The sequence below is a fragment of the Conger conger genome, chromosome 1 (assembly GCF_963514075.1).
Source record: "Conger conger chromosome 1, fConCon1.1, whole genome shotgun sequence".
In the NCBI taxonomy this organism is placed as follows: Eukaryota; Metazoa; Chordata; class Actinopteri; order Anguilliformes; family Congridae; genus Conger; species Conger conger.
In genome coordinates this window covers 92,135,724-92,158,176 of record NC_083760.1, presented here as the reverse complement: position 1 = coordinate 92,158,176, position 22,453 = coordinate 92,135,724, and the positions used below count along the sequence as shown (strand labels likewise).

General features: G+C 41.7%; 1 protein-coding gene across 1 annotated transcript; it reads left to right on the top strand.

Moving 5' to 3' along the window:
* On the top strand, positions 1 to 20,850 carry LOC133105654 (nuclear GTPase SLIP-GC-like). The gene is made up of 5 exons (XM_061215928.1): positions 1 to 187; positions 302 to 490; positions 607 to 782; positions 884 to 923; positions 20,677 to 20,850. Exons 1-5 carry the CDS (start codon positions 29 to 31, stop codon positions 20,848 to 20,850), a joined length of 738 nt encoding a protein of 245 aa, XP_061071912.1. The 5' UTR covers positions 1 to 28.
* Positions 20,851 to 22,453: the final 1,603 nt, after the last annotated feature.

Genomic DNA, 22,453 nt, shown 5'->3' with positions numbered 1-22,453 from the left:
CAAAAATGAAAATGACCAACAAAACACCATGGCAGAAAACGATGATGAAATTGCAGAAATGGCAAGAGAAAAGATTACAGCCATTTATGGAGAAGAGGGACTGAAGAAAGATTACAGTGAATTGGTGGGAGCCAGAGAGTTTCCTGTGATTCTAGGCACAGGCACGAAGACTCTGAATTTTGACACTGTGAGTGCTAAAATTATATTTTTTAAGAGGATGTCTTTACAACAGGTTGAGATGAATGTTTGATTTTGGTTTCTCTTAAAATATAAACAATTTACTCCTAAAACTTCTCTACAGGCCGAAGAACTGTCTGAAGGTATTGGATGCTACATTCGGGCTGATAAATCAGAGCAGCAGTTCTGGCCTCTGGTGAAGCGAGTCACCATCTCCTTGCCGAAGTCTCCAGCTCTGCTGGAGGGGATTGTGCTGGTGGACCTGCCTGGAGCTGGAAACGTCAGTAAATACAGAAGCGACATGTGGAAAGAGGTGATGTCAGTGCTTCAAGCTGTATTCGTTTACTGAATTCTGTTTAATACGATGGTGGACTCCAAGGACAATGTTGAAACTGACAATGCTGAAAGATTTTCATTAAACTCCCACAGTGTCTCAGCCAGTGCTCCTCTGTCTGGATGGTCAATGAGATGAAACGTGCCCTGTCTGAGATAGTAGCCAATGAGATCTTTGATACATTGAGAACCATTGCTGGAGGAGGAGAGTGTCACAATATCACCTTCATCTGCACCCATACAGATGTCATCGACCCAGAGAACTTCAGAAAGTTAGCTGTTACATTATTAATATCTTCAGAAATATTTAATACACCTGTGTACGGACCTTTCATGTTTCTAATTCTGAATAACTGGCTTTAAATTTTACCAGAAATTATCATATCACAGATGAGGACCTTAACATTAACAAGGTAAGGACAGGTTAAATAAATATTAAATATTTAATAGCATATATTTCACAATGGCGGCACGGATGGTGGAGTGGGTAGCACTGCCGCCTCACAGCAAGGAGGTCCTGGGTTCGAATCCCCGTCGGCCCGGGCCTCTCTGTGCGGAGTTTGCATGTTCTCCCCGTGTCTGCGTGGGTTTCCTCCGGGTACTCCGGTTTCCTCCCACAGTCCAAAGACATGCAGGTTAGGCTGATTGGAGAGTCTAAATTGCCCATGGGTGTGAATGGTGTGTGTGCCCTGCGATGGTCTGGCGACCTGTCCAGGGTGTATTCCTGCCTTTCGCCCAATGTATGCTGGGATAGGCTCCAGCCCCCCTGCAACCCTGTTCAGGATAAGCGGGTTAAGATAATGGATGGATGGATGGATATTTCACAATTCTTATTAATACATATTTTTTCAGGATACCCTGGAATATGAGAAGAAAGAAGAACAGGCGTGTATACTGTCCCGTAATGAGAAATTTAAAGACGAAATCAGTAAAGTCTTCAAAGCTAAAACAAAGGTGAGGTTTAGCGTGGTAGCATTACCTGAAACTTAGACACATAGACAAATACAGGAATATGAACGAATAGGATAAACGCAAACAATAAGTTCATTCTCTATATACCAGCTTACTTTCTCCATCGACTTGATGAAATTGACTTGAAGAAGCATGAAGCTAAATTAACTGTGAACTGAAGGAATATTTATGTTATTTTAAAGGAGCCTAAGCATAAATAGAGTAGCATTAGCCGACATGTGGCAAGGCCCATAGGTGACCTAATTCATGTTTTTCATTAAGCAGCTTCAAGTTAACTTTTTTACTTGAAAAATACCTTGAGTTTAATCAACTAATTTTATCTTATTGGTGGCTGTGCTGTAGCTTAAATACTTCCTATAACATTTTCACAGTAACTTCCCCATTATTACAGACCAACACCTTCTTTAACAATCATATTTTCTATCTTTCATTTCAGAAATTTCTTCTTGATGAAGACCATTCAAATGAGTTCTTTGATGTGTACACTGTGAGTTCCCAACAATTCAAGAGAATTGCACAAGGGAAGTCAACTGTTCTGGATTGCAATGAAACTGGTAAAACGTTTTCATAATATATATCACTATGAAAAACCTACGCATTTGATTTCATTAAAGCAAAAGAGGGGGTTCAAATTAATCCACAGTGATGTGAAAGACTGATATCATATTAAAGGAAGTGTTTGGTCACAATTATTGCTGCTAATGGTAATCGTTATTAAATGTTATTGACAACTCTTGTTATTAAATCAATGAAACACTGATTTTCAAAAATGTGTTTTGTGTTTACTCAGGTTCCCTTTCTCTAATATTACATTTTATTTAAATGTAAGAAACCATTCTGTGTGAATAGTACAAAATTATAGAGAATCAGAAAGGGGGCAAATACTTTTTTGCAGCACGATACAATCACTGAGCACTTTATTAGGTATTTATTAGGGTTTTTTTGACTTATTGGTTCTTCTGCTGCTGTAGCCTATCCACGTACACGTTTGACCAGTCTAGCAAGAGACATGAAAATCCCAGTAGATCAGCAGTTTCTGAGATACTCAAACCACCTTGTCTGGCACCAACAATCAATCCAAGGTCACAGTCACTTAGATTGCATTTCTTCCCCATTCTGACATTTAGTCTGAAAAACAGCTGAACTTCTTGAACATGTCTGCATGCTTTTATGCATTTAGTAGCTGCCACATAATTGACTGATTAAATATTTCCATTAACAGCTGGTGTACAGGTCTACCTAATAAAATGCTCACTGACTATATACACTTACCGAGTACTTTATTAGGAACAATTTTACTTTCTTACAACTACTTATTCATGCAATTATCTAATTAGCCAATTGTGCGCAGCAGTGCAATGCATACAATCATGTAGATACGGGTCAGGAGCTTCAGTTAATGTTCATATCAACCATCAGAAAGGAGAAAAAACGTGATTCAAGTGACTTTGACCGTGGAATAATTGTTGGTGGCAGACAGGGAGGTTTCAGTATCTCAGAAACTGCTGATCTCCTGGGATTTTCACGCACACTTGTCTGTAGAGTTTGCAAAGAATGGTGCAAAAAACTAAACGGAAATCCAGTGAGCAGCAGTTCTGCAGACAGAAACGCCGTGTTAATGAGAGAAGTCAGAGAAGAATGGCCAAACTGGTCAAAGCTGACAGGAAGGTGACAGTAACACAAATAACCACACATTACAACAGTGGTATGCAGAACAGCATCTCTGAACACACAATGCATAATAACTCTTCAGTGGATAGCCTACAGCAGTAGAAGTATAATACCTAATAAAGTGCTCACTGAGTGTATATACTGTACATAAGCACAAAATGAAGACTAGACGCATGGTTTAAGTGTTAACTAGCTGTTTTTTCCACTATTTACAAAGAATTGCCAGCGCTGATGGAGCACATTAAGAAACTGTACGTCTCCCATTTCAAGAAGAAAGTGAAAGATTATGTATCTGAGGTTTCTGCAATCATTTCATATCTTCACTTTTCAAAGGATGCTCTCAGTTCAAAGGTAGGTTTTGACTCCATCAGTATGTAAATGTGAATGTGTTTTTAAAAAGTATAATCCTATGACAAAGAATTTTATTGCTGACTTATTGCAAACTACAGGTGCTCTGTCTGAAATGTAATATTAAAGGGTAATTGCGCTCTCCAGGAGATCACATTTTTGTCCATGTGTTTGTACGCCTACTTTATAATGAAACATTTTTTTCGGACATTTCCAAAATATAATTTGGAAAGAAAACTGATGCAGAAAAATTATTTCTGCATTTTATTCTGGCCACGTTCCAATCGTGATGTCAAAGTACCTCTTTGCAAGCACCTCAAGATGTCAACCAAGATATATAGTGGAAAAATTGTTGATTTGAACATTTTTAACCACATTCTTATAAGTCGTATAGAGTGTTAAAGTCCCGCCCACCACAAAAAAAGTAACTGGACCTAGGAAGTGATTTCCCAAAGAGAAAAACTTGTAGTGAGTGCAGTAGGTGGAGCCAGGCTGAATTAGTGAGTGCAGTAGGTGGAGCCAGGCTGAATTAGTGAGTGCAGTAGGTGGAGCCAGGCTGAAGTAGTGAGTGCAGTAGGTGGAGCCAGGCTGAATTAGTGAGTGCAGTAGGTGGAGCCAGGCTGAATTAGTGAGTGCAGTAGGTGGAGCCAGGCTGAATTAGTGAGTGCAGTAGGTGGAGCCAGGCTGAATTAGTGAGTGCAGTAGGTGGAGCCAGGCTGAATTAGTGAGTGCAGTAGGTGGAGCCAGGCTGAAGTGGTGAGTGCAGTAGGTGGAGCCAGGCTGAATTAGTGAGTGCAGTAGGTGGAGCCAGGCTGAAGTACTGAGTGTAGTAGGTGGAGCCAGGCTGAATTAGTGAGTGCAGTAGGTGGAGCCAGGCTGAAGTAGTGAGTGTAGTAAGGCGACATGGCTCAGGCAGTAAGAGCAGTCATCTGGCAGTCGGAGGGTTGCCGGTTCGATTCCCCGCCCGGGCTGTGTCGATGTGTCCCTGTAGGAGTGTGCTTTCTTACTCTCCCAGTCTAATGTCTAAGGTTTTTTTTCACTCCAACTCTAACAAAGCACACCGTGTGTGGTCGACATTGGCTCAGGCAGTAAGAGCAGTCATTGATCCTGCCCTGGGTGTGTCGAAGTGTCCCTGAGCAAGACACCTAACCCCCAAATGCTCCTGACGAGCTGGTCAGGGCTTTGCATGGCAGCCAATCGCCGTTGGTGTGTGAGTGTGTGTATAAATGGGTGAATGGAGAACCATCAATTGTACAGCGCTTTGGATAAAGGCGCAATATAAATGCCTGCCATTTACCATTTAGTAGGTGGAGCCAGGCTGAAGTAGTGAGTGCAGTAGGTGGAGCCAGGCTGAATTAGTGAGTGCAGTAGGTGGAGCCAGGCTGAATTAGTGAGTGCAGTAGGTGGAGCCAGGCTGAATTAGTGAGTGCAGTAGGTGGAGCCAGGCTGAATTAGTGAGTGCAGTAGGTGGAGCCAGGCTGAAGTGGTGAGTGCAGTAGGTGGAGCCAGGCTGAATTAGTGAGTGCAGTAGGTGGAGCCAGGCTGAAGTACTGAGTGTAGTAGGTGGAGCCAGGCTGAATTAGTGAGTGCAGTAGGTGGAGCCAGGCTGAAGTAGTGAGTGTAGTAAGGCGACATGGCTCAGGCAGTAAGAGCAGTCGTCTGGCAGTCGGAGGGTTGCCGGTTCGATTCCCCGCCCGGGCTGTGTCGATGTGTCCCTGTAGGAGTGTGCTTTCTTACTCTCCCAGTCTAATGTCTAAGGTTTTTTTTCACTCCAACTCTAACAAAGCACACCGTGTGTGGTCGACATTGGCTCAGGCAGTAAGAGCAGTCATTGATCCTGCCCTGGGTGTGTCGAAGTGTCCCTGAGCAAGACACCTAACCCCCAAATGCTCCTGACGAGCTGGTCAGGGCTTTGCATGGCAGGCAATCGCCGTTGGTGTGTGAGTGTGTGTATGAATGGGTGAATGGAGAACCATCAATTGTACAGCGCTTTGGATAAAGGCGCAATATAAATGCCTGCCATTTACCATTTAGTAGGTGGAGCCAGGCTGAAGTAGTGAGTGCAGTAGGCAATTACACTTTCAAAACAATCTGCCGGAATTCTGGTGTTCAGCTACCTAGCTTCCAGATAACTAGGTAGCTTGTAAGAAACATTAGTTTGTTATTTACTGACTTGTTTCATTGTCTCACAAAATTTGAAATGGAACTGATGTCAACAGCAAATGTTTAATCTAGCTATCGACAGAAATGCAAGTAAGCATTGTCTTTTTTTCAGAAACAGCCTTCAAATTACGAGGAGTTGAACCGACTTGAAAAGGTTCTGGGTAAAACATGCGAAACATTGAATGAAAATCTGAGCCAAGTTCACCAAAAACTCCAGAAAGAACTGGAGATGGGAGTAAAGACAGCAGAGAGAACATGCCTGAAAAATGCCACAGACAGAGTGCTGGAATCAGTGAGTTTGTGCAAGAAAGTGAAAGAACATGTATCGGAGGTTTCTGGAATCATTTCAGATCTTGCTCTCAGTTCAAAGGTATGTTTTGACTCCATCAGTATGTAAATGTTAATGTGTTTTTAAAAAGTATAATCCTATGACAAAGAAAACACAATTTTATTGCTGACATATTAAATATTAAAGGGTAATTGCGCTCTCCAGGAGATCACATTTTTGTCCATGTTTTTGTTAACTGTAAATGTGTTTGTCAACTTTATGAAACATTTTTTTCTGACATTTCCGAAATATAATTTGGAAAGAACACTGATGCAGAAATTTTTTTTCTGCATTTTATTCTGGCCGCGCCCCAATCGTGATGTCAAAGTACCTCTTTGCAGGCACCTCAAGATGTCAATCAAGATATACAGTAAGAGCAATAATTATTTGATCCCTTGCTGATTTTGTAGGTTTGCCCACTTACAAAGAATGGAACTGTGTAGAATTTTAATCATAGGTACATTAACATTGAGAGACAGAATATCACAAAATAATCCACAATAACATCATATACATTTTATAAATTTTATATCATATTTTCACAGGAAATAAGTATTTGATCCATAGAACAATAGGACTTAATACTTGGTGGAGAAACCTTTGTTGGCAAGCACAGAGGTCAGGCGTTTGTTGTAGTTTTTCACCAGGTTCGCACAGATCTTGGAAGGGATTTTGGTCCACTCCTCTTTGCAGATCCTCTCCAAATCCTTAAGTTTCCGAGGCTGTCGCTTGGCAACTCGAAGCTTCAGCTCCCTCCACAGATTTGATGGGATTTAGATCTGGAGACTGGCTAGGCCACTCCAGGACCTTAATATGCTTCTTTTTGAGCCACTCCTTTGTTGCCTTGGCCGTATGTTTTGGGTCATTGTCATGTTGGAAGACCCATCCACGACCCATTTTCAGTGCTCTCACTGAGGGAAGGAGGTTGTCCCCCAAAATTTCCTGGTATATGGCCCCATTCATCCTCCCCTCAATGTCCTGTCCCCTTAGCTGAGAAACACCCCCAAAGCAGAAGGTTTCCACCTCCATGCTTCACAGTGGGGATGGTGTTCTTGGGGTTGTACTCAGCATTTCTCTTCCTTCAAACACGGCGAGTCAAGTTGATGCCAAATAGCTCTATTTTGGTCTCATCTGACCACATCACTTTCTCCCAAGCCTCCTCTGGATCATTCAGGTGTTCTTTGGCAAACTTCAGACGGGCCTGTACATGTGCCTTCTTCAGCAGAGGAACCTTGCGCGCGCAGCAGGATTTTAATCCTTCACAGTGTAGTGTGTTACTGATGGTTCTCTTCATGACTGTGGTCCCAACTGCCTTCAGGTCATTAACAAGCTCCTCCTGTGTAGTACTGGGCTGATCCCTGACCTTTCTCATGATCATTGATATCCCACGAGGCGAGATCTTGCGTGGAGCCCCAGACCGAATAATTGCTCCAACAGTTGTTAACTTCTCACCAAGCTGCTTGCTTATTTTCTTGTAGCCCATCCCAGCCTTGTGCAGGTCTACAATTTTGTCCCTGATGTCCTTAGACAGCTCCTTTGTCTTGGCCATGGTGGAAACGTTGGAATCTGATTGATTGTGTGGACAGGTGTCTTTTATACAGCTACATAACGATGTAACAAGTTGACACAGGTGTTTTGGGTAATGAGTTGAGATTAGGAGTGCTTCTTAATGGAAAAATAACTGGTCTGTGGGAGCCAGAATTATTGCTGATTGGTAGGGGATCAAATACTTATTTCATGCAAAAATATGATAATACATTTATAAAATGTATATGATGTTGTTATTGTGGATTATTTTGTGATATTCTGTCTCTCAATGTTAAAATGTACCTAAGATTAAAATTCTACACAGTTCCATTCTTTGTAAGTGGGCAAACCTACAAAATCAGCAAGGGATCAAATAATTATTGCTCTCACTGTATAGTGGGAAAATTGTTGATTTTAACATTTTTAACCACATATTCTTCTAAGTCATATAGAGTGTTAAAGTCGCACCCACTACAGAAAAAGTAACTGGACCTAGGAAGTGATTTCCCAAAGAGAAAAACCTGAAGTGAGTGCAGTAGGTGGAGCCAGGCTGAATTAGTGAGTGCAGTAGGTGGAGCCAGGCTGAAGTACTGAGTGCAGTAGGTGGAGCCAGGCTGAATTGGTGAGTGCAGTAGGTGGAGCCAGGCTGAATTAGTGAGTGCAGTAGGTGGAGCCAGGCTGAATTAGTGAGTGCAGTAGGTGGAGCCAGGCTGAAGTACTGAGTGCAGTAGGTGGAGCCAGGCTGAATTAGTGAGTGCAGTAGGTGGAGCCAGGCTGAATTAGTGAGTGCAGTAGGTGGAGCCAGGCTGAATTAGTGAGTGCAGTAGGTGGAGCCAGGCTGAATTAGTGAGTGCAGTAGGTGGAGCCAGGCTGAATTAGTGAGTGCAGTAGGTGGAGCTAGGCTGAATTAGTGAGTGCAGTAGGTGGAGCCAGGCTGAATTAGTGAGTGCAGTAGGTGGAGCTAGGCTGAATTAGTGAGTGCAGTAGGTGGAGCCAGGCTGAATTAGTGAGTGCAGTAGGTGGAGCCAGGCTGAATTAGTGAGTGCAGTAGGTGGAGCCAGGCTGAATTAGTGAGTGCAGTAGGTGGAGCCAGGCTGAAGTAGTGAGTGCAGTAGGTGGAGCTAGGCTGAATTAGTGAGTGCAGTAGGTGGAGCCAGGCTGAATTAGTGAGTGCAGTAGGTGGAGCCAGGCTGAATTAGTGAGTGCAGTAGGTGGAGCCAGGCTGAATTAGTGAGTGCAGTAGGTGGAGCCAGGCTGAATTAGTGAGTGCAGTAGGTGGAGCCAGGCTGAATTAGTGAGTGCAGTAGGTGGAGCCAGGCTGAAGTAGTGAGTGCAGTAGGTGGAGCCAGGCTGAATTAGTGAGTGCAGTAGGTGGAGCCAGGCTGAATTAGTGAGTGCAGTAGGTGGAGCCAGGCTGAATTAGTGAGTGCAGTAGGTGGAGCCAGGCTGAAGTACTGAGTGCAGTGGGCAATTACACTTTCAAAACAATCTGCTGCAATTCTGGTGTTCAGCTACCTAGCTTCCAGATAACTAGCTAGCTTGGAAGAAACATTTTTTTGTGATTTACTGACTTGTTTCATTGTCTCACAATGGAACTGATGTCAACAGCAAATGTTTAATCTAGCTATTGACAGAAATTCAAGTAAGTATTGTCTTTTTTTCAGAACCAGTCTTCAAATTCCCAGGAGTTCAGCCGACTTGAAAAGGATCTGGTTAATACGTGCAAAACATTGAATACAGCTTTGAGCAAAGTTCACATAGTACTCCAGGAAAAACTGAAGATGGGAGCAAAGAGAGCAGAGAGAACATGCCTGGAAAATGCCACAGCCAGTGTGCTGGAACCAGTGAGTTTGTGTTAGCCAGTTGCTAGTTTTTGGCTGGTAAAAATAATCTGGGATTCAGGGAAATTGCAATGCCTTCCTGACATTGTTGCTGGCAATCAATCAATCAATCAATCAATCAATAAATACTGGCATCTCAAGATGCAATAATCAACTGAATTTGGAATTTCAGGTCAGCAGTTGCCTATTCCACGATATTAAATATTGCCGCATGTTGCCTTGTTATAAACAGGTTTAAATATTGCTGAATGTTGCCTTGTTATAAACAGGTTTAAATATTGCCACATGTTGCCTTGTTATAAACAGGTTTAAATATTGCCGCATGTTGCCTTGTTATGAACAGATTTTCACTTAATTAACTTTAATAAGCATAACGATGAGCTTGATACGATTATTTTATTGTATTTTGTCAAATGCATTCTGACCTGCAGGCTAAAGTGAATTACTGCACTCACTGTTACTCAAATAGGCCTATTCGCTGAGGTGAATAGTGGAAATTGCTTTTACTTTTTCCCAAACTTTTATATTCATCTTCATCTTTAGCCGATTCAGTTAGTGACGATGTCTCTTTAATCAATCATCAAATCATTCTAGAATTTTATCTAAACATGTAAAGGAAAATTCTAGTGGAAATCATTTTTACATTTTCAGAATTTGCATATTAGTCATTTAACCTCCTGAGACCCTGTGTCCCTCAAACGAGGACATTAAATGTTGACTTCCCTGAGCTCCATACTATATCTCTCTTCACATTCATTCATTCATTCATTAAAATGAAATAAAACATATTTTATAATATATAATATATATTATAAATATATTATAATAATGTTCACTGCAAGATGTTTTTGTCATCCAGGACACTATTACTATGATCTATATTACAAATATCAGATAATAACCGGGGAATTAATTAATTAATCACATCGCTGGTACACGTTTACTGACAATGTCAGTGTTTTAACCTGGAGTTTTCCTTCATGAATGTGCTGGCGAGTAGGCCTACTCTTTTACTCAAATAAAGTCTCATATAAACCTCATGTCACTTCAGAGCAGCTTGTACAGTGAAAAGGGGATGCACATTTTGCTCTCCAGAGGCTACATTGAGATTTTTCATTTGTATTTCTGTTTTTGTACAGAGGGGGTGTGATAACCACGAGACACTCAAAGCCTTGTGTAGAAATAATGGATATTACCAATATCGCAAAGGAGTGTTCTTTGATCTGAACTACGCTCTGTCAGAACCCATGTACAAAAAGATGAATGAAAACAACCTCTTTCTGACAACATTTGGGTGAGTGACTTTTGCATTGATGTATTTTCCTTTGTGCAACCAATATTATACCAATATCTGATGATTCAGAGAGACCAATCATATTTCAGTTATATTTCATCTTCTAATAACTGGGCACAGACCACAATGCACTCTGAAGTACAAGTTGGTAGGACGTTAAATCAACATCATATTCACGAGGTTGAACTGTTTTCTTTAAAGTTTTAAAACAGGTTTGTCTCCCTTTTGCAAGAATTTTGCAAAACAAGAATACAACACCTATTTTACAAAGATTTGTCACTGCATCTGCAAAGCTACAAATCATGGGATTTACATGTATTATGGACAAATTCAGGGCCAATATTATTTGTGTGTGTTTTGTGAACTTCAAAACACAATTCACATTTGTTTTGTGATCCGCAAAACACAGTTTGCACGTGTTTTACGCATTGCAAAACTGGCAACTCACAAAATACATTTTCGGTGTCATTTCCCCATCACAACTGTATGACCAATGAAAATGAAGATATATTTTCATTTGAATTTTGCCTGGAATGTGCTTCCATACACAACAGCCCCATATTTCTGCGTTTTGCTCTAAATATAAAGAAAGAGACTCTAATTCCAACAAATCATTCTAAAATGTCTCTCAAGCACTTCAAGAACCTCAATCAAAGGGCAATTTGAACATTTCCAAGAGAACTTCATCACAAATGACCTTCTGAAATACAACAAGACAAAGAATGAAGAGAAATACCTGCAGCTGGTGTACATTAGAACAGAGGTAAGATCCCATTTCAATGCCTCTTCTACAGTTGATATCTCCTTTCTTGCAGTCTTACACATTTCATGCTGATGCAAATATTAGAAACTGACCCCAATGCTCCAGTAAAACAATGACATCAATAGTTTTTCAACAAATTTTACTCAACTGAAACATCTTCCCTTTCATATCATCTAGCAAAGAAAAGTGCACAGGAAACTGGAGAAGGAAATCCTAAAGAGAAAGAAGCTGATCTACAATTCCCTCAGTGATTCAATTCGTGACACCATGAAGCAAACATATCAAGGTCGGCACTTGGGCAAGTCATGTCAATTGTGTCGATATTAACATGTAAAATCCTATTGTCAATAGAAATGTGTGAAATGTATTTTCAGAATGCTCTGACATCACAGGAAACGAATCTTTCAGAAAGATTCAGGAGAAACTTATAAGTGCAATTGAGGATTTCAAAATGACCATGTTCCAAAATGCCATGACGAAGATGCTGGAAGAGTTCAGTGAACTGCAGGTTCGTTTTCAGCTTGCTTTCATTAAACACGTAATTATCCAGGGGGTGGTTTATGCAATGTTCATGGTATAATAATGCATGCAAGGCAGTAACACTTTTCATTAGTTAGTAAAAAAAAAACCTCAGCTCAGATATAACACCTCAATAAAGATCACTTTACAGAAAACAATCACATTTTTTTTTTACAAACCTCTCACAGAAATACCTTGAGGATCAAATCAAGACACAGATGACAACCGCCTTGAGGGTGGGTCTACGCCAGATCCCTGAGGACCTGACTGGCCTCCCAGGTAACCAGTGGAAGCCACTGTAGGACTGTGTGAGGATGTGACAGGGCACTCTGTGCTGATCCAAATCTGATCCAAACTGAGTTTTTCACTTTTTCAAACTCTACCTTAGTCCTCCCTCCTGATTTCCCCTGCCCCCCCTTTCTGATATCCCTATCCTCGTTGTCTAACCACCCCCCCCACCAAAAAAAAAAAAAAAAAAAAAAGAAAAATATATATATATATATATATATGTATATATATGACGACTATATGTTTAGAACAGAATTTCATGTGTATTTTCCTAGTAATGGATGTGATGCTTTGACTTGTGGAAGAACCTATGCACTTGTAAGTCACATTGGATTAAAAGCATCTGCCAAATGACAAAAATGTAAATGTCTGACCAGGGCCCTGTTTTCCTGAAATGATCTACACACTGAGATCATCAAAGGTTTTCCTCATGTGAATATTCCTTTATATTCAAGGCGTTTCCCAAAACTGTCTTGACTGAAGGAATAACCTGAAACCACTTGAACAGTGGCTGTTGTTAGCTGAATTTAAATCCAAAGCTGGGAAAATGACAAAACAGAAACAGGTTCACAGGTATATTGCTATGTCTACATGGTCAATAACTCCCCCTCCTCTTCAGCCTTTTACGTGCATGTAAATCTCTGGTCATGTCATGATCTACGGTACAGCAGCTGCTGTTTGTGTCCTGGTTTGTTCAGTACAGCATACCTGCCTGCATGTGTCTCTCTCAAACAATGTGATTCATTCTTCATTCCAGACGTTTCAGAAGAGACTGAGATGATGGAGCGATGCTGTGAGTCTTTGGGCCTCCAGGTGTTTTAAGAACCAAAAGAGGATGATGGATCCAGAAGCACCAGAATTATCAAAATGATTTAAGATCACCATGGCAACCTGTCTGTGGGTGCTGTCAAATATGCATTCTATTGATAACCATTTTCTTATTATTTCACTGACTTTGTAATACTTAATACTTACTGCTTAACTGCACAACAAGGTCACAGATTAACATCTATGAGTTTTTGTGGAAAGGTGGTCTCAAATAGACTTGCAGCATCAATGTTGGCTTTGAATAACTAGTCAACTTATCAGTTCAGTAAGCAATAATATATGTTAAACTATGTGATACTATACTTCTGCTGTCACTCTTTTTAGAATCTGTAAACAGAAAACTATTGTTTCATACTTTTTTATTTTTCAGTGGAGGCTTGATGAAAACATTGAAAGATTAATAATTTGTTTAGTTTGGTGGATTACAATATAGGCTAATCATCATATGTCAGGGTGTGATGACTTGTGTAGGATTTATAGTGGGAACTCATATCATGTTTGTTCACTTCTTCAATTCAGTTACTTTATGCAACATATAATCATAATAAATAATCATCCTTAAAGTAGAATGTGCCCAGCATAAGAAAGGACTTTTCCTGGACTGTGGGATTTGTTCTTTGCCAGTTGAATATTTAGAATTGTTAAAACAGCTAAATTGTTGAACTTCAGTCTGAATCAGCGAGGGCATATTGAATGTTTATTCTCCTGGGACTGGAGAATTTTACTTGGAGAATTGTAGTTTTCATTTCCATTTGTTTGAATCAGGGCTTTCGTGTTATACAGCTGGAAGGAAGTTTAGGGAATAGAACTGCATCTCACTGGTTTACATCTACTACTTCAAAAAATTGCTTTTTAAAAATAACATTTACATACTTAATATTTTTAGAACCACCTCCATATCAGAACTGCTCTTATCCGCCTATATTGATCTTATTTCTTTGTGTGGGATTTATTGTGGGAAATCAGGTTTGTAGGGATATAGCCATGTGTGTTTACTTCTTCAATTCAGTTACTTACATGCAATATACACTCAGTGACCACTTTATTAGGTAGACCTGTACACCAGCTTGTCAATGCAAATATTTAATCAGCCAATCAAAATACATTGTTCATAATCGTGGTCAAAGGAGAATGGCCAGACTGGTCAAATTTGACAGGAAGGTGACAGTAACACAAATAAGCAGACATTACAACAGCCTCTAAGTGGATCAGCTATAGCAGCAGAGGAACAAAAGGGAGGAAAAGTGAATGTCCCACTGAATTGCATTGCTAAATGCTATGCTAGTACATTTCATCATAGACGGCAGCAGCAACAACTTAATTTAAGCAAACAAAGCATTAAATCGCTCTGCAGCCACAAAATTACACGGCTCCGTATCATCAGCAAATGATTGACATGCAGCTCTTCATTACTTTATAAAAATATCTTGGTTACAAGCACACGGTCAGATTTGTGTACCAAACACAACAACAAAGATTAAGTTTATCCCTGGCTGGCCACTCTCATGAGAGGCACTAAAACATTCGGCCCCTGGGGTTTTTTTCTCCAACTGTGCTTGACATTGGTTGCAGGCTGCCATCGATAGCCTACTGATTACACAAATGCATTCTATGATTTTTAAATCACACGAGTCGGGACGATAAATGAATACAGACCCCACTGCCGGTGGCATTAGGAAGTATCGGCCCCCGAAACATCCACTTTACCTCCCCATAAGTCTAAAAAATAAGTTTAATAAATACCTAATAAAGATCTCACTGAGTGTATAATCATATCAATAATCATCCATGAAGTAGAATGTGCCCAGAATAAAAGGGGAATTATTCTGTACTGTGTGTGTGTGTGTCATTTGTTATTTGAACAGTTGTTGAATAGTTAAACAGCCAAGTTACTTGAACTTCAGTCCAGATTCATTTCTTATGTGGGAAAGCTAGGGCAGAGTGAATGTCCCAGGAAAACGAGCTCTCCTGGGACTGACAGTAGGGGAGACACTCTCCTGGGACTGACAGTAGGGGGAGACACTCTCCTGGGACTGACAGTAGGGGAGACACTCTCCTGGGACTGACAGTAGAGGAGACACTCTCCTGGGACTGACAGTAGGGGAGACACTCTCCTGGGACTGACAGTAGGGGAGACACTCTCCTGGGACTGACAGTAGGGGAGACACTCTCCTGGGACTGACAGTAGGGGGAGACACTCTCCTGGGACTGACAGTAGGGGAGACACTCTCCTGGGACTGACAGTAGGGGAGACACTCTCCTGGGACTGACAGTAGGGGACACACTCTCCTGGGACTGACAGTAGGGGGGAGACACTCTCCTGGGACTGACAGTAGAGGGGGAGACACTCTCCTTGGACTGACAGTAGGGGAGACACTCTCCTGGGACTGACAGTAGGGGGAGACACTCTCCTGGGACTGACAGTAGGGGGAGACACTCTCCTGGGACTGACAGTAGGGGAGACACTCTCCTGGGACTGACAGTAGGGGAGACACTCTCCTGGGACTGACAGTAGGGGACACACTCTCCTGGGACTGACAGTAGGGGAGACACTCTCCTGGGACTGACAGTAGAGGGGGAGACACTCTCCTTGGACTGACAGTAGGGGAGACACTCTCCTGGGACTGACAGTAGGAGGGGGCGGGGCATTTTTACTGAAAAAATTAAGCTCATTATTTCCTCCCATCTGGCCCAATACACCACAACCAACCTCTGCCTTTGGTACCTGCTCCTGCCTGCACAAAGCAGGGGTCAGTGCAAAGTCCTCCAGCACAAAGCCTGAGACATGGAGACCTGACCTCTCCTAATGGGGAATATAATTAATCTGTGATCCTGAGCCAACACTAGTCACATCTGGGTACACCCCACAGCACCAAGCACTCATTCACTGAGAAAACATTTTATATTTTCATGTAAATCCAGACGGGTGAATTTCCAAGCGGATAAGTCTGCAAAAATATCATGATAATACTAAATAATAGCCTCATGAAATTCACACTGTGCTATACATTTGTTCACACCAAAATATAAATGACCCTTTGAGCCGAGTGGAACTTCATCAGACTCCTCCATTTTATGTAGGCCACCTGTCTGGGTTTTTGGATGTCTATTCATTGTTATCGTTCAAATATATTTATCATGTCATGGATATATAGCTAAGTCCATTCCAGGTTATAACGCATAGGTAGTTTGGGGTAAAATGCCCAGTTGGGGCAAAACGCCCCTGACTGTATTTCTCCACAAGACCACCAGATGTCGCCAAATGTTATTTCAACACATTTCCTGCCGACCACGACTCTTGCTCAATGCAACATCTCTTCAAGGTCAAGTTACTGCACCAAAACGATTTTGAGGTAAGTTGATGTTATTTTTTGTCATCCTGAAAAAGTTGTAAACACGATGTAATGAAATTAGAGTTCTTCATTTATTTTTGGTATGTCATTAGGAAAGGCTTAGGAGAAATAATCCACTTGTTCAGAGAAAAAAATCATAATTAATTTTTAAAAGAGAATTTTTTTTTATGTGACTGTGTTTGGGGTTTTGCCCCCTCTGTTGGGGCAATACATCTCTGGGGCATTTTAGTTCTAGTTTTTTTAAATGGTTAGTTAGCCATTAGCGGCGTCTCTGATTCTGGGTGGATTGATAGCAGCCTTTTTGTGCACCTCCTTTGATATATTTGTATGAATCATTAATATATTCTGGCTTAATATGTATATTCTGTCCCCTGGCATTTGTTCTTCATTGTAATAGAAAATGATTGATGAATGTCACTTGTATATGTTATGTATTCAATAAAAATAGAAAAGAAAATGCAGAAACCAAAAAAAAACAAGCTGATCAGTGTTGCCAGATTTGACTGGCAGGTTTCCGCCCAATAACGTTTGAAAACCCGCCCATTTCAACAAAAAAAAACACCCAATAATGATTTGGCTAATAGGAAACCACTTAATTTATGAAGATTGCAGTTGCAACATTGTTTTAAACTTATAATGTCTCTGAGAATACACTAAATATATTATTATGTATTGGAATAATACATTATTGTGTATTGGAATTATACATTATTGTGTATTGGAATAACACATTACATTACATTACATGGCATTTAGCAGACACTCTTATCCAGAGCGACGTACAACAAAGTGCAAAGAGGACCTGAGAGGACAGTTCCGAGTCCTAGTATAAACATACAGAAATTCAGAACCCTTGGACCCCTTTACATTAATAATAGGCTTTGCATTAAAAAAACATTGGTGGTTTCATCCAGGTAAACAGGGTAGGCGAAGGAGATTCACCGATATCTTACCTTAACTCCTCTCTGAAGAGCAGTGGCAGGACATACTTAATGATAGCCGTACATTTAGTTCTGTGCATTTTTTATTCGCCAAATTCATCTTGGCAAGCAACATAGCCTAATAGCGTGGATCTCACTTTCACTGTACTTGCAACGGGCCTTTGAGGGATCTTGTGGAACGGGTGCAATCCATGTATTGTCAATCAGTATCTGACTCCCACTCCTTCCTATAAAACCTTTTGTATTTTCCCCACTTCGACATAGCTATCCAACCTGAAAAACTGATGGTGCGGACAACGCTTGATTTTCAAATATATCATTATCAGAGATCGATGCTTCAGTGCAGAAACAATAGCAAGTGAAAACAAACCACTTTATAATATATTTTATATCTGCATTTATTGTTTGATAACAACTTGTTTAAAATGGTAAATGGCAAGCATTTATATAGCCCCTTTATCCAAAGCGCTGTACAATTGATGCTTCTCCATTCACCCATTCATACACACACTCACACATATCCAGGCTTGAATCTTTTGAATAATATTTGAATAGGCTTCAATAAGAGGAACCAAAAAGAAAAAAAGGCCCTGGTCCTCTTCTTTGTTGTGCAGGTAGCAGTTGAAATTGTACTTCCCTCTAGGGTCTTTTTTTTTCTGCCAAATGCCATTCATGGAACCATCAACATTTCTGCTAAAAGTCCATGCAGAAGGTTGCCCATTTTAAATTAAATGACTCATGCTCATTTTATCTGACACATTAAGGTAAAATGGGCCAGTAACTAAAAGTGCATTTAATAAAATAAATATTGCTATTTTTCTGAAAGAGGCCATCAAGAAACGGATCATAAAACTGTACTTGTCAATGTGCATTCGTTGCTTATACATTTATCAACCTTATCATTGACAGGGCACTCATCATGTTTTTTTCTCCAACAGTCTCTGTATCAAACGTTGCCCCGCCATCTTTAGCAATGTTAGACGAAACAAAACAGTTTCTACATGTCAAATACTATTGTGGCAACCGTCAGAGATCATTCGCAGAGATTGACTATTAAATCTTAAAGACACTCCAACCTTATCTGGCCCATTTTAACTGATGGCCAAATGACCTGACTTCACCCTATGTGAAGCATTTCTTATTTTGTTTCAGTTAGTTTTTCCACTTCTAGTGTTAGTTTCGTGTTGTTTTAGTTTTTCCATGTATTTTGCGTTTATTCTTTTATTTTATTTAACAAAAATGTTTTTAAAGAAATAGTTTTGGTCTTAGTTTCTGTCTTCATTTATGATAATAACCCTGGCATGTACAAACACACACACTCACAAACTACAAATAAGTCTTTCAATCCACATGAGTTATATGGATGATAGGATATATGATACCTTGGGAGTTGGTAACATAATTTGGATAAAAGTGAGATGAACAAAAGACCTACTGCTTAAATGGGTTTTGGGTTTTTATTGGTTTTCAATTTCTTTACAATAAAATTACTTTCTTTTTTAAAACACATTCAATTCATTCACCAGAGCCCCTTACCCATGGTTAGAGATCTTTCCCCGACCAGGGACACGATGTGGTGGTCTGAGAAGTGCACCACCCTGGTGGAATAGCTGTGCACCCTCAGGCCTGGGGAGAGCAGAACATGTCAATTCTGGAAGAGGAGGAGCCTGAGGAACTCCCAAACGTGTGTTGGGGAGGAGAGGGAGAAATCCTGATGCTGGAGCGTTCCTGTCTGGTTTTGCTGCAGCCCTCGTCTCTTAGAGCACAATTGAAATCTCCCCCCACGACGACGGGTATTGTAGTGTGTAGCAAAGGTGGTCATTTTGTGAAGAGGGAGACCCTCTCGGCCACACTGGTGGGGCTGTACACATTGACAACCCTTAGTGGGGAACCCCCGCGCTCGAAATCAGTGACGAGGATTCGCCCACTCTCCACAATGTTATGTGCTGTGATTTTAACAAAAGGATTATTGTTCAACATACCGACCTCCTCAGCTCTGCCGATGTTTGAGCCTCCCATTCTCCACGCCCCCCAGAAGGGAAGTAAAATTTCAATTGCTACCCGTACAACAAAGATAAGGACCAGGGCCTATTTCTTTATTTTTTATTTATTTTATTTATTATTATTATTTTTTTTTTTAACAAATGTAGGGGAAAATTCACAGAACGAAAGATCTCCCTCCTAAAAGCATGATAACCAATCACAAGTCAAAATCAGACTCCACCTTAGTGAGCAGGCTGGTTCCTCCAAAACTCTCGACGATGTGTGCTAAAAGTTTATCAATATATCTGTATTAAAGTATGATATGTACCCTGTATAGTTCCAAACTGATTCACTGCTAAATTGTGCTAGGATTACACAGTGAGCCCAGCCAGCTGGCAGGGGGGGGGGCCGTCTTGAACTGTGTAGACCAAACTGCCAAGGACACGGGCAGAGCAAGATATGACTGTACAGCTGATTTCTCCGGGACTCTCAATGTTTCATGCCAGGAGTGTATCTATTTGACCTAGAACATTAATTATAGCTGAACTTATGAAAACGCAAGAAACCACAGTGAAAACTGTTGAAATGAGAGCAAAGAATAATTAATCAAATGTTTAGTTTGTCTGTATATTAGAAAAGTATATTAGAAGTGAATATTAATGAAATGTTTAGTTTGTCTGTATATTTTCAATGATTTCTGCTGCTTAGTTTGTCTTATAAAAAGCGAAAGATACAGAGTGACGTGTATGGATGACGTGTTAGAGGGAGGGCATCGAGAACTTTATGAGGTCTGGTAGTTTGCCAAGAGCAGGTGTGGGGTGAAGTGAGGACACGTAGTTGGCAGAATGCCCTGAACTTTGTACAGAGTTGGCAGAGCATAAGGACCGTTGGCAATTTGCCACAATGACGTTGTGGGAGGAGCGTTGGGAGGAGTTACGATAAGAAAAGTGTGGGTGATTTGCCAGAATGAGTTTGAGGAGGAGTTGTAGGTGGAGTAACTGTGTATAAAATGGGTGTACAAATGCCAGTCGGGGTTCAGTTCTGGAGAGCTGATCCGGCTTTATGCACGTGTGCTAATAAAGTCTGATTTTCCTGAAGATCTTGCTGCCTGGTGTCGTCTTTTCCCTCGCGAAGATGTTTTTCGACAAATTGAAGATTTGGACTCTGTCGTTTCCTAGACACGACACAAACAAAGAAGGAAGGAAGGAATAAGCTGGTGTATTCACCGCCCTTTGTGGTACCCCATTGAGGTCTCTGGCGTCTCTCTACGCTTGAGCGAACTTCTGCTCGTTTAGTTGGCTGGTGCCAAAGTGAGTGGGTGCTTTGGCCTCCTCGCTCATCTCACAGGGGCCATCCGAGAAGGCCAGGCGGACTTCTCTCTCTGGGGGGAGGGCGTCCCCAAGCTCTCTCTCAGACGTGGTGATGGATCCACTGGTGGGCGAGGTTCTTGGTCAGGGTTCCCTCTCTGGTGGCGGGGCCTCTACTTCACTGTCCCTGGACGTCACTGCCCAAACTGGTTGAGGGGTACGACGGGCAGCCCGTCAGACCTATTCGGAGACCGGGGCCCCTCCCAATAGGTCTGAAATATCGGACAGTCTCTTCCCATTAACACTGGCACGGGTAGGTTGGGTACCACCCCTGCTCTCCCCGAGTACATCCCCCATTGGGTGATTAGGTCCACCCACACCGTGGGGTATTTCCTGGTTTTCCACCATGGTCTCCTTGCCTCAGGTCTGCCCCGGCGATTTGAGTCTGGGCAGGGCGGTGAGTGCGTCACGGATGTTTTTTGAGAAGGGCCACTAGGAGTTCTACGGAGGTGGGTCCCACCTGGGCTACGTACTGTTTGGCCTCCGTTGGTAGGGCATGGGTGCATCGGTCCAGCACCACCCTCACAAACAGGGGTGGCCTCTGTCCCTTGGCCAGCGAGCTCTTGGTCAGGTGCGTCAGGATGGCGATTTGGGACCAGGCGGGTAGGGAGGCGTCATAGGACCAATCGTGGTATCACTGGGCTCTTGTGGGTAAGCTGGCTTTCCTGAACTTGAAGTAGTCGGTGGCGTCAGCCATGGCCATGTCCTGGTAGGCCTGTTGGGCCTCCCCCATCAGGAAGGGGGCTAGTATGGCCGCCCAGTCCGCCAGTAGTCATTCTTCGCATTGAGCCGTGCGCTCAAACACATGTAGGTACGCCTCGACGTCATCGTCGCCCATGATCTTCGTCAAGACGTCAGCTGCCTGCATTCTCCACTATATGTGGGGTGGGTTCTGAGGTGCAGCGAGCGAGCAAGTCAGCAAATAGCAGAAAGAATTTCTGCTTTTTTATTTTATTTTTATTTTTCATGGGGTATTCATGATAGCACCCCCAGGGCAAGGAGGCCTCCTTCCTCCTTCCCTCTTGGGCCGTGTCAGGGCTGGGGGAAGCACAGAGGTACAGGGTTAGTGCAAAGGGGGCGTTACGAGGCCAAGAGAGCTATCTTCAACAAAAGAAATACTACAAGGGCTAACTACAATATATATATCTATATATATATATATATATATATATACACAAACAAAAACCTATTCTAAAATATATTCAAGCATAAATACAGTGGGTGGCAATCCTGTTCTACTAAACCTAGTGTGTTTAAGCAGATGGTATCCTAAGTGCAGGAGTAAAGAGGCCTCCATCTTACCTAAACCCTGGCGTCAGGGTGGTAACAAACTCAAAAACATAATACGTAGACAGACTCGAAGTGACAAACAAAAGACAGGGCAAAACACACAGGAACGGTAAACAATCAGCAGTCGAAAAACAAACCGGGGCAATAAGCAATTGGAGGGGAAAACACAAGATCCGGTTAACAGATGCCAGGGACAGATACAGTTTAAATAGCAGGAAGTGAAAAATGATTGGTGGATAGAGGGGAAGTGGAGTCTTCAGACAGGTGGAGGCGGAACCAAAGTAACTATGATGGACAGGCGGTGTAGCGAATGGTGTGATGAATGGTGAACCTGGTGATACACAGGGGAAAGGAAGCACACATACACGAAGGTCGTAACATGCCAATTTAACAAATATATTATTTAAGTGTTTTGTTGCCAGGTTTAAGCCCTCGTTGTTGCTTGGGGACTGTGTTTGCTGAAAGGT